At 50.1% G+C, this 14,960-nt stretch overlaps 2 protein-coding genes across 3 annotated transcripts in view; one reads left to right on the forward strand and one right to left on the reverse strand.

Moving 5' to 3' along the window:
- Nucleotides 1-711: 711 nt before the first annotated feature.
- On the forward strand, nt 712-4,978 carry e2f6 (E2F transcription factor 6). The gene is made up of 8 exons (XM_087806489.1): nt 712-988; nt 3,319-3,612; nt 3,672-3,718; nt 3,777-4,025; nt 4,096-4,250; nt 4,316-4,431; nt 4,486-4,609; nt 4,683-4,978. Exons 1-8 carry the CDS (start codon nt 872-874, stop codon nt 4,727-4,729), a joined length of 1,149 nt encoding a protein of 382 aa, XP_087662615.1. The 5' UTR covers nt 712-871; the 3' UTR covers nt 4,730-4,978.
- The window catches only part of hivep2a (HIVEP zinc finger 2a), an 11,450-nt gene continuing 1,449 nt past the window's right edge, over nt 4,960-14,960 (reverse strand). Inside the window, exons 2-15 of one of the 2 annotated variants that reach the window (XM_087806488.1) lie at nt 11,895-12,266; nt 11,670-11,827; nt 9,887-11,601; nt 9,544-9,804; nt 9,344-9,479; nt 9,004-9,085; nt 7,680-8,946; nt 7,459-7,601; nt 7,215-7,390; nt 7,026-7,121; nt 6,219-6,966; nt 6,014-6,086; nt 5,868-5,951; nt 4,960-5,804 (exon numbers count right to left, since the gene is read on the reverse strand). In XM_087806488.1, the coding sequence (XP_087662614.1) occupies nt 5,517-5,804; nt 5,868-5,951; nt 6,014-6,086; nt 6,219-6,966; nt 7,026-7,121; nt 7,215-7,390; nt 7,459-7,601; nt 7,680-8,946; nt 9,004-9,085; nt 9,344-9,479; nt 9,544-9,804; nt 9,887-11,601; nt 11,670-11,727 (5,127 nt within the window). In that variant the 5' untranslated portion in view covers nt 11,728-11,827; nt 11,895-12,266 and the 3' untranslated portion in view covers nt 4,960-5,516. Of the gene's footprint in view, nt 5,805-5,867; nt 5,952-6,013; nt 6,087-6,218; nt 6,967-7,025; nt 7,122-7,214; nt 7,391-7,458; nt 7,602-7,679; nt 8,947-9,003; nt 9,086-9,343; nt 9,480-9,543; nt 9,805-9,886; nt 11,602-11,669; nt 12,267-14,960 lie in introns of both variants that reach the window. The other variant, XM_087806487.1, reaches the window with a different exon arrangement.

The raw sequence follows: 14,960 nt of genomic DNA on the forward strand, positions 1-14,960 counted from the left end.
TTCACTTTATTTTCACGACGGTGTCGTGAAGCTCTGAGAACTTTGTTCACTTTATTTTCATGACGGTGTCGTAAAGCTCTGAGCACTTTGTTCACTTTATTTTCACGACGGTGTCGTGAAGCTCTGAGCACTTTGTTCACTTTATTTTCATGACTGTGCCGTGAAGCTCTGAGCACTTTGTTCACTTTATTTTCATGACTGTCGTGAAGCTCTGAGCACTTTGTTCACTTTATTTTCACGACGGTGTCGTGAAGCTCTGAGCACTTTGTTCACTTTATTTTCATGACGGTGTCGTGAAGCTCTGAGCACTTTGTTCACTTTATTTTCATTACTGTCGTGAAGCTCTGAGCACTTTGTTCACTTTATTTTCATGACGGTGTCGTGAAGCTCTGAGAACTTTGTTCACTTTATTTTCATGACTGTCGTGAAGCTCTGAGCACTTTGTTCACTTTATTTTCATGACTGTCGTGAAGCTCTGAGCACTTTGTTCACTTTATTTTCATGACTGTCAAGAAGCTCTGAGAACTTTGTTCACTTTATTTTTCTGTCCAAGTGTTTTTATTCGAATCATTTTATTGTGTTTATCAAACTCATTTCTATAGTTGTTAACATGTTATATTTGTAACTTGTTGTGTTTGTTTAACTTGTTTTTTTAAAGAAGTTTAGAATAACGTTGTCGCGAGCTGTGACTCCACCTCCTCGCCAGCAGGGGTCAGGCTTCCGTTCTCGCTAAATCTGCACTTCCGGGTCAACCGCGTTGTTCTTCCGGTGCGAGAAGCTGCAGCGAAGGAGCGACCGATACACTTGGAGTCGCTTTTTCGAATCTTTCCCGTCCGAAGGAACCGGTTCGAGCACGATAAGTGACGTCATCATGGTGAAGTGTGTCGTCACCGGGTGTTCGAACCGCCAGCAGACCGGAACCAGAACCACGTTCAGCAAAACACCCAAGAGGTTCTTCAAGTTCCCGGAAGACCCTGCGAGAGTGAAGGTGAGTCGAGCTGGAAGAAGATCTTTGGACCGATACTACACCGGTACTGCACCGATGCTGCACCGATACTACACCGATACTGCACAGATACTGCACCGATACTGCACAGATACTGCACCGGTACTGCACAGATACTGCAGCGATGCTGCACCGATACTGCACCGTTACTGCACCGATACTACACCGGTACTGCACCGATACTGCACCGTTACTGCACCGATACTACACCGGTACTGCACCGATACTACACCGGTACTGCACCGATACTACACCGGTACTGCACCGATACTGCACCGTTACTGCACCGATACTACACCGGTACTGCACCGATACTACACCGGTACTGCACCGATACTACACCGGTACTGCACCGATACTGCACCGTTACTGCACCGATACTACACCGGTACTGCACCGTTACTGCACCGATACTGCACCGGTACTGCACCGTTACTGCACCGTTACTGCACCGTTACTGCACCGATACTACACCGTTACTGCACCGATACTACACCGGTACTGCACCGTTACTACACCGTTACTGCACCGTTACTGCACCGATACTACACCGTTACTGCACCGATACTGCACCGTTACTGCACCGATACTGCACCGGTACTGCACCGTTACTACACCGTTACTGCACCGATACTACACCGGTACTGCACCGTTACTACACCGTTACTGCACCGTTACTGCACCGATACTGCACCGTTACTGCACCGATACTGCACCGTTACTGCACCGATACTACACCGGTACTGCACCGTTACTGCACCGTTACTGCACCGTTACTGCACCGATACTACACCGGTACTGCACCGTTACTACACCGTTACTGCACCGATACTGCACCGTTACTGCACCGATACTACACCGGTACTGCACCGTTACTGCACCGCTACTGCACCGTTACTGCACCGTTACTGCACCGGTACTGCACCGGTACTGCACCGTTACTGCACCGCTACTGCACCGCTACTGCACCGCTACTGCACCGTTACTGCACCGTTACTGCACCGGTACTGCACCGTTACTGCACCGGTACTGCACCGTTACTGCACCGGTACTGCACCGGTACTGCACCGTTACTGCACCGCTACTGCACCGTTACTGCACCGTTACTACACCGGTACTGCACCGTTACTGCACCGGTACTGCACCGTTACTGCACCGTTACTGCACCGTTACTGCACCGATACTACACCGGTACTGCACCGTTACTGCACCGTTACTGCACCGGTACTGCACCGTTACTGCACCGTTACTGCACCGATACTACACCGATACTGCACCGTTACTACACCGTTACTGCACCGTTACTGCACCGATACTACACCGGTACTGCACCGTTACTGCACCGTTACTGCACCGATACTACACCGGTACTGCACCGTTACTGCACCGGTACTGCACCGTTACTGCACCGTTACTGCACCGATACTGCACCGTTACTGCACCGATACTACACCGATACTGCACCGTTACTACACCGTTACTACACCGGTACTGCACCGATACTGCACCGATACTACACCGGTACTGCACCGTTACTGCACCGTTACTGCACCGATACTACACCGGTACTGCACCGGTACTGCACCGTTACTGCACCGTTACTGCACCGATACTACACCGATACTACACCGTTACTGCACCGTTACTGCACCGGTACTGCACCGTTACTGCACCGTTACTGCACCGATACTACACCGATACTACACCGTTACTGCACCGTTACTGCACCGATACCGTTACTGAACACCTGCTGGATCACGAACACACACCTAGAGGGCGCTAGATCTGTTTGTTTTTCTTTATTTGATCATTTTTAACTTGAATCAACAGGAACTTTGATCGTTTGATGCGTAGATTTACGTTCAGGCTCGTGATGAACAATATTATTAATATATTATTAATATTATTATATAGATATATATGATATCATTGATGTTTTTATTTTTCTTCAAGCTTCAGGTGAAGGTTTGTGATTGTGATTGTGATTGTGTTTGTGATTGTGTTTGTGATTGTGCTGAACGGCTCTGACCAGCAACATTCAACCAGTTCAAACTAAGCCCTGATTGGTCGATACAGGTTGAAAACGCCGCTCGTCCTGTTGTTGTTTCTTTGCAAGCGTGTCATGTGACTCGTCTTGAAGTGACCGGTTCCGCTCGACCCGTCACCACCGGCTGGTTTTGGGCCGGACGGGAGTTTGTCACGAGACAACCGGGATGTTCCCCGCGACCTCCGCTTGGAGTAGAGGTCAAAGGTGAACACGCACGAAGGCGCCAGTCGTCCGTGACGGGCCTGTCATGTCTCTGTGGGTCCAGGTGTGGCTGGCGGCGCTGAGGGAGACGGAGCGGCCGGACCGAGACCAGCAGCAGCTCATCTGCGAGGACCACTTCCTGCCTGACGACCTCTCCGCCAGCGGGGTCAACGATGACGCCATCCCGCTCATGCCAGCGGACCTGGACGGCGCGCTCGGTCTCTCCGGGTCGTGGGCGGGGGACTCCTCCGACGGCGAGGACCAGTGGGACACGGGGGGCGGAGACGAAGAGGACGACCCGGCAGAACCTCCGATCTCAACGGAGCCTCCAGAACCGGAACCTCAGTCAGCAGAGCAGGTCAGTGAACTTCCTGGTCTCTCCTCGAGTGGCCTGTTGCAGCTCAAGTCTTCTTCCAGGGTTCTGCCGGGACGCCGCAGGGTTGGCGTGCAGCCGAGGAGAACAGGTGAAGCGCCGCACAGGTGTGTCTGACGTCAGCGACCTGACCCTGTTCGTGTCATCAGCGCTCACCAGGAGACGGAGCGGCGGCGGGATGAGGGCGGGGGTCCGGCGGAGGTCTCGCCTGCAGGTGGCGATCTAGGACCTCTGGCCCTCCGAGTCCTGGAGCTGCTCCTGTCCTCGCCGGACCGCTCGCTGGACCTCGGGCAGGCGGCGCTGGACCTCCAGGCGGGCCGGCGGCAGGTCTGTGACGTCATCAACATCCTGGAAGCCGTCAGGCTGGTGGACCGGACCAAACACAAGGTCCGCTGGATGTGAGTGGGTCATATCCAAGCCGGCGCTGGGCGGTCCAGACCTCTGACTGTCCCGGGTCTGTCGATCCAGAAGCTCCTGCCCCGTGTCCGGCTTCCTGTGGAGGGACGTGCAGGAGATGAAGGCTCAGCTGCAGGAGCTGAAGGCGGTGGAGGAGACTCTGGACGGACTCATCAAGACCTGCTCCTGGCAACTCTTCCAGATGACCGACGACCCGGGTCACGCCTCATATCCTTCCTGTTCTGCCACAGCAGCTCCCGTCGCTTTCGCTAGATCTCCTTGACCTCCTGAACCCTGGCTTACGTGACCCGCGCTGACCTGGGTCGCCTCGGCGCCTTCCAGGACCAGACGCTGATCGTGGTCAAAGCTCCTGAGGAGACCAAGCTGGAGGTGCCGACGCCCACAGAGGTGTGTGTGTGTGTGCGTGAGTGTGTGCGTGTGTATTCATATTTGTGTTTCTAGGACAACATCAAGATCCACCTGAAGGGGGTCCGTGGGCCAATCTTGGTTCTGACATGTGACGACATGGACGAAAACTTTACAAGTCTGGAGGAGAGTCGAGTGAAGACGAGTTCTCTGAACGCAGGTGTGTACATGTGTGTACATGTGTGTACATGTGTGTACAGTACACACGTTTGACTGTTGTTTCTTCTGCACAGGCAACATTCAACCACCAGGTGGAGCTGCCATTCTTCCCAGATCTTAGCTTTCCTTCGAGGCGAAGATCCATTTTTTCCAGGATCATGTTTTATTGGTTGTGATCTTCAGAGTCGACGGTTCAGGGTCCAGAACCGAACCTGCAGGACCGATGTTGTCCGGGGACTTTGGACCGGACCAGAACTTCTTGTTCAGAACTCTCGTTGCGCGGCAGGTTTCAGAGGCTGGACCTCTGGGAGGTGCTGATCCTCATCTGCTGTGAGAATAAAGACGCAGACGTCCACGTGTGAATCCTTTATTCTCTGAATCATTCTTGTGCTTTAGTTCCTTAAGACACGTCACAGCTCGTACACAACTGCGCCCCCTGCTGGTGGAGGCTGAGTGTTGCATCACGACAGCCGGAATGTGCAAGCGAGGCGACGTCAACGGTTTGTAACCTCGTTCCAGTTTTACAGAAACACAAATGTTTAGGGTGCGTCACACACACACACACACACACACACGAGCTCGTTACCACGGCAACAGGAACGCACTCGTCTCCCTCTTCGAGCTCGTTTTTACTTCTTGTGCAAAACAAACTCATGACTCGATTGTTTCCCGCTGGACCGACGACATCACGAGGAGAAAAGTGCTGATAAATGTTGCCTCGAGCTCTCGCTGACATAGAAAAGGCGTCCATGACATAAAAAACATTTTTATGAAATAAATAACATTTCAAAATTATAAAAATACGTTTTAGTGCAATTGTACATAGAGGAACTGTCCACCAGGGGGCGGAGGACGCCTCCAGTCGTACTCTGTCCCAGAGAAACGTTCCTGAGCGACTGGAGCGGATCCTACCCCGGACCTGGGTCAAGCGAGTCGGTAAAGTGCTCTGGGGGGGCGGGTTCGGAGTCCACGTGTCTCCCAGGATCTTCTGAGTCGATGCAGAGTGAGGCGATGGCCCAGGTGCAGGTGCGGATGTTTTCCTCTTTCTCCTGCAGGAGGCGCTCTCTCTGCCCGCCGGCCGGCTCCTCTACCGGGGTCGTACCTGACTTCTGCTGGCTCAGCGGGACGTCGGAAGTCGGGGCGGAGTGAACCATCTGGATTCCCCCGATGGGAATCATCGGGAACGGTGACCTCACCTAGCACAGCAACAGAGGCTCAGTCATGTGACAGGAAGTGACTCCAGTGAGGAGGCGGAGTACCTGGAGCTGTGAGTGCAGAGGGAGGTGACTGAAGAGGACGGGATGAGGAGGAGACTGGTCGCCTGACGACGTCCTCGGACGACCCTGCAGACAAACCACCAGATGAGTCCCGTGTCAAGAGTGACCCGATGGCTCGCGTGACTCACCCGGTCTGGCTCAAAGCCTGATCTGTGGTGCCATGGACTGGCCGACCTCAGACCCCGCACCCCACTCTGCTGACTGACCACACAAGAGCACAGTTGCTTTGATCAATGATACTGAAGAGGCTAACGAGGCTAATCAAGATAGCAAGACTAAAGAGACGAACTCAGATACACAGGCAACATGCTGGCTCAAAGTAGAACCTCTCACCTCTGCTGGTGGAGACCTCTGCGCGGAGACAGAGGCCGCATCAATCCCTTGTGGCGCCCCCTAGGGGAGAGATCCCGTCGATAGTCCCGGGCTGTTGACGAGGGGGACGGCAGTAAAAGCTGACTCCTTCTCTGCAAGGCGTCTTGTCTCTTGGGGGAGACGTGACGTAGAGGGGAGAGGTTGCGTCGTGGTGAGATGTGACCCTGGAGCGACGAGGGGTCACGATGTGGGGAGAGGTACTGGCTTGATGAGGGCGAGGAGACGGGAGAAACTGGGGAGCTGCAGCCAGAGTTGTCGAGGCCGGGAGAGGAGGGTCGGTAGGAGAAGTCGCGTGATGAGAGTTGCAGGTCTTCATCCATGGAGGCGGGTGGGAGGGGTGTCGTCACCTGCTGACCTTGACTGAAGTCCTGGCACGCCAGGTCAGAGGGCAGAGCTTGCAGCGTGATCTCAATGCTGGGAATGGTGGTAAAGTAGCCTAAATGGGATGGTTGTTCTGGTCTGGGCAGGAAGTTGTGGTGACACGAGGCAATGGTCGAGGTCAAGAGAGGTGTTGGGAAGACGAGGGGCTTCGGGCTGCTGGAGCGCGAGAGAGTCTGAGGCGTCAAGTCGCCGTCGTAGTCCTCGTCCTCCTCATCTTCGTCGTCCACCTCGTCGTCCTCGCCGCCTTCAGACTCGTCTACGTCCGAGAATTGATGTTCAGCACCCGCAACCCGCAGGAGCCTCTCTGACCTCTGACCCTCCGTTCCGTCTGGAGCAGAACCAGTTAATGGACCAGTGATGTCACGCGGCGCCACACGCTTCGCTTACCTGCGTCTTCCGGCTCCTCCAGAGACGACATGGAGACCCCCAACTCCAGACACTTCTTTAGGTGCGCCTTTGACTTCATGTGCTTGGTCAAGTTCCCTGAAGACAAGATCGAACAAGTGTGTGAGGGCAGCGAGGAACCCGTCGTCGTAGTATTAAAACAGAACGATCATGTACTGGGTCAGAACTCACCTTTTGTCTTAAATGCAAAGTTACAGAACCTACATACGAAGGGTCTGACGTCCGTGTGCGTGCGTATGTGTTTCTTCAGCATGCTAGGTTTCTTGCAGCGGATGCCGCACTCCTCACAGATGTACTTCCCTCGGCCACGGCCGCGAACATAGACGTATTCCTCATTGGATTTGAACCTGCGGATCAGAGCAGCATGTCTGGTCGTCCTGGTGCCGAGACAATGGCGATAGATTTCTGGACATACCCCCCTTCGAAGATCTTGATCCGTGCTGGTTCTGGGGCAGCTGGTCTAAGCGGACCCTCCTCAGGTTGGTCATCCTTTGATCGACTCCACGAGGTCCCGACCTTCCTTCCGACACCACTGACCAGCGTGGACTCTGTTTTCAGCTGTCAGAACAAGGTCATGAACAGATCATCAACATTCCAAGTCGGCTTTCATTCATTAAACGGACAAATTCTTGGCACCTGATCCAGGCGTGGCCTCCAGTTGGCTGATGACACCAGCTTCCTGCAGCCAAGGGGCGACAGTCTGGCCATGGAGTACAGCAGCTCGCTGTTGCTTTGTTTAGACCTGAGCTGGGCCAGAGCTGTTCTGGTGCTGAGGTTGAGGGGGTTTGGGTCATACGCACTGACACTCCAGGATCTGTAGACGGAGCCGCGTGGACCCACCTCACAACTGCTGGGTTTGGTGTAGTTCAGAAAACACCAGCTGACCCTGCTAGAGGTCCGCAGGCTGGGGGACATTTGCTGGACATCAGCCACATCTGTGAGGGAGCCCATCTTGCACAAAGCTCCAGAATCTGAATTTTGGACTAACATTTGAGTCATCAAAATGGCTGGACTCTTGTCAGAGGACTTATCACCATCTAATGACCTGGAGTTTGGTTCTAATGCATCACCATCCAGTTGCTCACGTAAGTCGCAGCTACAGGACCGGGATGAGCGATTGGTGACGATTTGTAGAGGAGGGGTGAAGCTCTGAGCCTGGGTCAGGACCGGAGCATGCGGTGCCGCATGGACGGGAACCAGTATGTTTGCTGGAGGTGAGGACGACATCCTCTCTGGTTCTGGTAGAACTCGGGCCTTCTGCTCGACTCCACCGCTCAGTTCAACGGCACTCATCTCCTTCAGGATCTGTCCATACATCCTTTCCTCCCGAACCCGCTTCTGTTGGCGGGTCTGGAAGAGCAGCTCCATAGAGTTGGTAGGGGAAAGAAGCCGCTTGCTGGTTCCTACACAGGAACCTGAAGTGATGGAAACAGTGGTGGACGTCAGCGGGATCCCGATATTCACCAACTGGGACAGATTTAAACTAGATATAGTTGATTCCCCTGGTGGTGTTTTGCTCCAACAGTCTTTAGGCGTTGCCAGTTCTGCCTGGACCAACAGTTGACTTACACTAGTGTACATGGCTCTGCCCAAAAGTGGCACATTGGTCTGGATCCGTACAGGAACTAACGTGCCCAGACGACACCGATCGTAGTGAGCTGGGACTGGCAGGTCAAGTGCAGAAGGGGAACCACACAGAGTAATGTCCACTCCATCAAGGATCTGCTTTCTGGGTCCAGGTATCCTGCACTGGACTTCTTTGGGCTTTGGAGAGTGACCTGACCCCAAACACCAGAAGCCCTCTGTCTGATTAATGGAGATGCTGCTGGGATGAAACTGGAGAGGTTCCTGGTGTAGCAGGCCCAGATGTTCTCTGGGAGAAAGAAGCTGGTTCTGAAGCAACCTGGAACAAAATCATTTTCAGGAATATCAAGAGATGAGCGATGAACATCTGACTCACTTAGGGTGTAGAGGGTCGCCTGAGAAACTATCCTCACTGATGCTCTGCTGAAGAAACTGGTATGATGGTAGTTCTCCAGAACCTGGAAGGGAAGATGACCCTTCAGTGCAGGTCCACTGACACAAATAAGCAGTTCTCTACAGACATAAAATAAAGATGGACCGTCAGCTGCAGCCGACAAGGCGAAAATGCTTTCCTTGGCAGTTTTTTATCAGATTTTGTGATGCTATTTAAGGACCCCCTGATCTTGGGGCCCAAAATAATGTTCTGCCCATTGACACCATATACCCTAAACTTATCTAACCCACACTGAGCCAGAAACTTTTGTATTAGGACTTACCACTGCCTCCTCTCCTGGATCGGTCGCAGGGGTGTTGAAGTCCTGAAACACCAGTCCGACTGGGATCTATTCTCTCCTGTTTAATGCAGGGTTCTGGTTCGATGGCGCCAGCTTCCGGGTAAACGCTGAGTGACGCCTGACAGAAGGACAAGAGAATGCTGTCTTTAAACCTTCAACTGGACGACAGTGTCTCTCTGTACCTGTCTGACGAGGAGACCACGGCGCCGCTCCTTCTTGTCTGAGGCGCTAGTGTGGGTCTCTCCCTGCCTCAATGTGCTCAAGCTCCCGTAATCAAAGGATTTACTTCGCATTTCCAGCAGTTCCACTGGGAGAGCACAGGGAGCTTGCTCGGATGATGATCTCTGCATCTCCCTTTGACGGTGGTGGCTGGAATGGCTGCTGCCAGGCACTGTTAGGAACTCGGACTGCTTCACTCCACTGCCTGAGGCCGGTAGGTCATCCTGGTCCAGTGTAGAGATGGACCAAGTCAAGTTACAACTCTTAACCACTCACACATTAGCACACTACACATCAAAGAGCTACCTGTTTTGTTGGAGAAACGGGCTTCAGACTTTCCTCTTTGTCAAATGACATGGATAAGGAAGAAGAGTGTGAAAGGTTGCTCTCCTGACTCGGGCTACGAGACAGGCTGGTAGAGGTGGACTCGAAGCTGGAATCGCCAGATGAGTGCCCCATGTCTGCCAAACGAAGACGCTTCTTCTTCGGGGGAAGTTTTTCTGAAGGCATCTGCGCCAATGTGTCGCTCCTCTGAGGGAGCTGGAATTCTTCTGTGTGCTTCTGCTTCTCCTCCTTGAAAGTTTGCAAATCTAAGTTTTTCTCAGGCTTGTCTGGCTCTTCAGTTACCCTGATCTCAGGAACTTGAATGTTGGGTTGTCGGACCAGTTTGTGAGTGAGGTGGTACAGTTTTCCAGTGGCCGCCTTAGTCAATGAAAGGAAGACCTGATCATTGTCTCCGTGCTCCTCCATGCTGTCCTTCCTCAGCAACGCTGACTCAGGACTGAGAGCGTCTTCAAACATGTCATTGTCCGATTGCTCGGATTGCTGACTGGACAGCCCAGAGGGCAGGTGAGGGGGCTGGTCAAAGGAATCTGAATTCTCAAAAGAACCGGGATGACTGAGCGTGTTAGTGTGTTGAATGACCGATATGACATTTCCGGCAGCCTTTCGCCCATCGAGGTCTGTGACGAGTGCAATGTCTTCCGAGCATATGCTGGCACAAGTTTCAAAACTGTCAGACTGGCTGTGAGCACTCTGCAGGGAGCCTGTTGCTCTGAACCCATCGAAGACTTTATAGTCTAAATCTGAATTTGTTTCCACTGACGCACGGCGGCTGCTATCACCATGACTGGGGCTGTCTTCTTCATCCCCGACACTCTTCTCTATTCTCCTTTTTCTTGTGGAAATTTCTGACGTGCCAACATTCGTACCATGAGGGCAGTAATTAACAGGGTCTTGGACACTCGAGCTGGAGTCGACAGCTTTCAGAACGTCTGCAGAAAGTTCTATTGCTGCCTGACGCTGGAGTCTGCGAAGGCCAGAACGGTAAAACACGTCATCGGAGGAGACCATCTGATCAAACGACTGACTGCCACGTATCCCAGGAGGAACTATGAGCAAAGGAGGGGATGAAGTCGGCATAGAGTTACTCCGGATCAATGCTGATTCCACCGGGGGTTCCAGAAGTCCAGGACTGCTCTGAATGTGGATGCTAGGACGGTCTCCAGACAGCTCTACCTCCCCACTAAATCCGATCTGACCCATGTCTCTAAACGCACCAGGCGGCTTCAAACTTGCAATGCTTAGATTGTTTGAGGTCAGGTTTGGGGTCACAGGGAGCCTGGATCGAGCATTTGGCCGGTAGTACCAGTTCCGGCCAAACATGATTTCTTCATATGTCTTAATGTTGGTGTTGGCTGGACTGACCTGTTGCTCTGAACTTTCAGAGCGAGAGAAGTACCCGGAGTCCATGCTGCCCTTGTTGTAAGGACTCAGGAAGTCACCATCCAGGCTCTTTTTGTTGTTTAGTCTCAACGCTGACCGGTGCTTAAGGTTGGGAGGGTCATCCAGGGAGTGACCCCTTCTGCCACCCTGAATTGATAACTTATGGTGTGACTCCTTCAGGTCCAGGAACGTTGGACCCTCGACATTTGTCCCCTCAGGCTTCGGTACAATGAGAATTGGAACCTTCATTACAGGCAACTCTTCTGCTGAGTCGGCATATGCTGGTTCAACTCCACCTGGAGACCAAATGGGACAAGAGAAACTAGAATTAAGTTGGTGGTCTATGAACAAAAGAGAGACCTACCTGAGGGCGGATCTGTGTCAAAGGAGATCTGGGGGACAGGACATCCCTTGTCTCGCATGGTGGATCCCCACAGAACCTCCTCATCTGTGTCGGTGCTCTGGTCTCCATCAGAGTGGACTGTAGCTTTGCCAAATGTCGAGACCTGGTCCAAGTTTCCACTGCGGGCAGCAGCCAGGTCAGCAAACGGCACAAGTCCTGCCTTGATCGCGTGGGCGTGGGACTTACGGTGCTTGTAGAGGTTGCTCTTGGTCTTAAAAGAAAAGCCACAAGGGTCGCAGGGGTACGGTCGCTCGCCCGTGTGTGAGCGGATATGTTTCTTTAGGACGCTGGGTTTGGCACATGCTCGACCACAATAGTGACATATGTACTTTCCTGGTTTCTTCTGTTTCACAGCATTCTGCCTGAGGGCGTCCGGCGCCTCCATGTCTGAGAGGCTATGAAGAAGTTGAAGGTGCGGATCACTCAGGAGCTGCGACAACCCTGAGCTCTCCGACATGAAGGTGGACGAGTCACAGGAGCAAGCTGAAGTCCGTCCACAGCAGGCCAACGCCTGCCACCAGAGCTGCCATTTTGTAAATCAGCCAATCACAGAGAAGTCTGGAAGAGAAAGGAAACGATGGCTGAGAGTGATGCTTGAGAAGTCACACACCAGACATCACCAGAACCCTGAACCAGCTACTGTGTCAGACCTGGCCCACAGCGCCCCCTACTGCTACAAGAACAGGATCCACTCTTCTGACTGCAGCTGCAAACAACAAGTAGTTCTGGCTGAAAAGGAGATGCTCCTTCTACTTCTTTCAGTTTCCTGTTCTCTTACTCCTCACTTCCTGTCTCAGTCACCTCCTCTTCTCTCAGCTGATCCTCTTCTCACCTCCTCCGTCAGTGAGTCACACACCCACTCCTCTACTCAAACACCAAAAGGTTATAAATACCCACAAGGAAGTGACATCACTTCCCTAAACACCCCTCCCCCACACACTCGCTCTGGCCTTCATCTGGGTGAAAAAACAAACAAACAAAAAACTGCTGTTACTGTGTTTATCAGGACGACTGCTCACACCGACATACATACACACACACACACATATATATACACGTACACACACAAACGCACATACACTGTAGACACACACAAGATAATATGCATACATAGATGCACATAAACATTAATATATTATAAATAATATATAATCTGTTGATTTACTTAAACATAATGAAGCTTCTCTGCATCTGTTATCGTCTCCTTTTATGACATCATTGTTCCTTTAAACACGTCTGTCTTTGTAAACATGTATTTCTTTGTAAACACGCATGTGTTTGTAAACACGCATGTCTTTGTAAACACGTCTGTCTTTGTAAACATGCATGTGTTTGTAAACACGCATGTGTTTGTAAACATGCATGTCTTTGTAAACATGTATGTCTTTATAAACATGTATGTCTTTGTAAACATGTATGTGTTTGTAAACATGTCTTTCTTTGTAAACACGTCTGTCTTTGTAAACATGCATGTGTTTGTAAACACGCATGTGTTTGTAAACACGCATGTCTTTTTAACATGCATGTGTTTGTAAACACGCATGTGTTTGTAAACACGTCTGTCTTTGTAAACACGCATGTCTTTGTAAACACGCATGTGTTTGTAAACACGCATGTCTTTGTAAACATGCATGTGTTTGTAAACACGCATGTCTTTGTAAACATGCATGTGTTTGTAAACACGTCTGTCTTTGTAAACACGTATGTCTTTGTAAACACGCATATGTTTGTAAACACGTATGTCTTTGTAAACACGTTTGTCTTTGTAAACACGCATATGTTTGTAAACACGTATGTCTTTGTAAACACGTCTGTCTTTGTAAACACGCATATGTTTGTAAACATGAATGTCTTTGTAAACACGTATGTCTTTGTAAACACGTATGTCTTTGTAAACACGTCTGTCTTTGTAAACACGCATATGTTTGTAAACATGAATGTCTTTGTAAACACGTCTGTCTTTGTAAACACGTATGTCTTTGTAAACACGCATATGTTTGTAAACACGTATGTCTTTGTAAACACGTTTGTCTTTGTAAACACGCATATGTTTGTAAACACGTATGTCTTTGTAAACACGTCTGTCTTTATAAACACGCATATGTTTGTAAACATGTATGTCTTTGTAAACATGCATATGTTTGTAAACACGTATGTCTTTGTAAACACGTCTGTCTTTGTAAACACGCATATGTTTGTAAACACGCATATGTTTGTAAACACGCATGTGTTTGTAAACATGTATGTCTTTGTAAACACGTATGTCTTTGTAAACACGCATATGTTCGTAAACACGCATATGTTTGTAAACACGCATGTGTTTGTAAACATGTATGTCTTTGTAAACACGTCTGTCTTTGTAAACACGCATATGTTCGTAAACACGCATATGTTTGTAAACACGCATGTGTTTGTAAACATGTATGTCTTTGTAAACACGTATGTCTTTGTAAACACGTATGTCTTTGTAAACACGCATATGTTTGTAAACACGCATGTGTTTGTAAACACGCATGTGTTTGTAAACACGCATGTGTTCGTAAACACGCATGTGTTTGTAAACACGCATGTGTTTGTAAACATGAATGTCTTTGTAAACACGTATGTCTTTGTAAACACGTATGTCTTTGTAAACATGCATGTGTTTGTAAACATGTATGTCTTTGTAAACACGTATGTCTTTGTAAACAAGCTGTCTTTGTGAACACGTATGTCCTTTTAAACACGTATGTCCTTTTAAACACGCATGTGTTTGTAAACATGAATGTCTTTGTAAACATGAATGTCTTTGTAAACACGTCTGTCTTTGTGAACACGTATGTCTTTGTAAACACGTCTGTCTTTGTAAACACGTCTGTCTTTGTAAACACGTCTGTCTTTGTAAACACGTATGTCTTTGTAAACACGTATGTCTTTGTAAACACGTCTGTCTTTGTAAACACGTCTGTCTTTGTAAACATGTATGTCTTTATAAACACGTATGTCTTTGTAAACACGTATGTCTTTGTAAACACGTATGTCTTTGTAAACATGTATGTCTTTATAAACACGTATGTCTTTGTAAACACGTATGTCTTTGTAAACACGTATGTCTTTGTAAACACGTATGTCTTTGTAAACACGTCTGTCTTTGTAAACACGTCTGTCTTTGTAAACACGTCTGACTTTGTAAACACGTCTGTCTTTGTAAACATGCATGTGTTTGTAAACACGTATGTCTTTGTAAACACGTCTGTCTTTGTAAACATGCAT

This window comes from Callionymus lyra, chromosome 13, assembly GCF_982586985.1.
Source record: "Callionymus lyra chromosome 13, fCalLyr1.hap1.1, whole genome shotgun sequence".
Classification (NCBI taxonomy): Eukaryota; Metazoa; Chordata; class Actinopteri; order Syngnathiformes; family Callionymidae; genus Callionymus; species Callionymus lyra.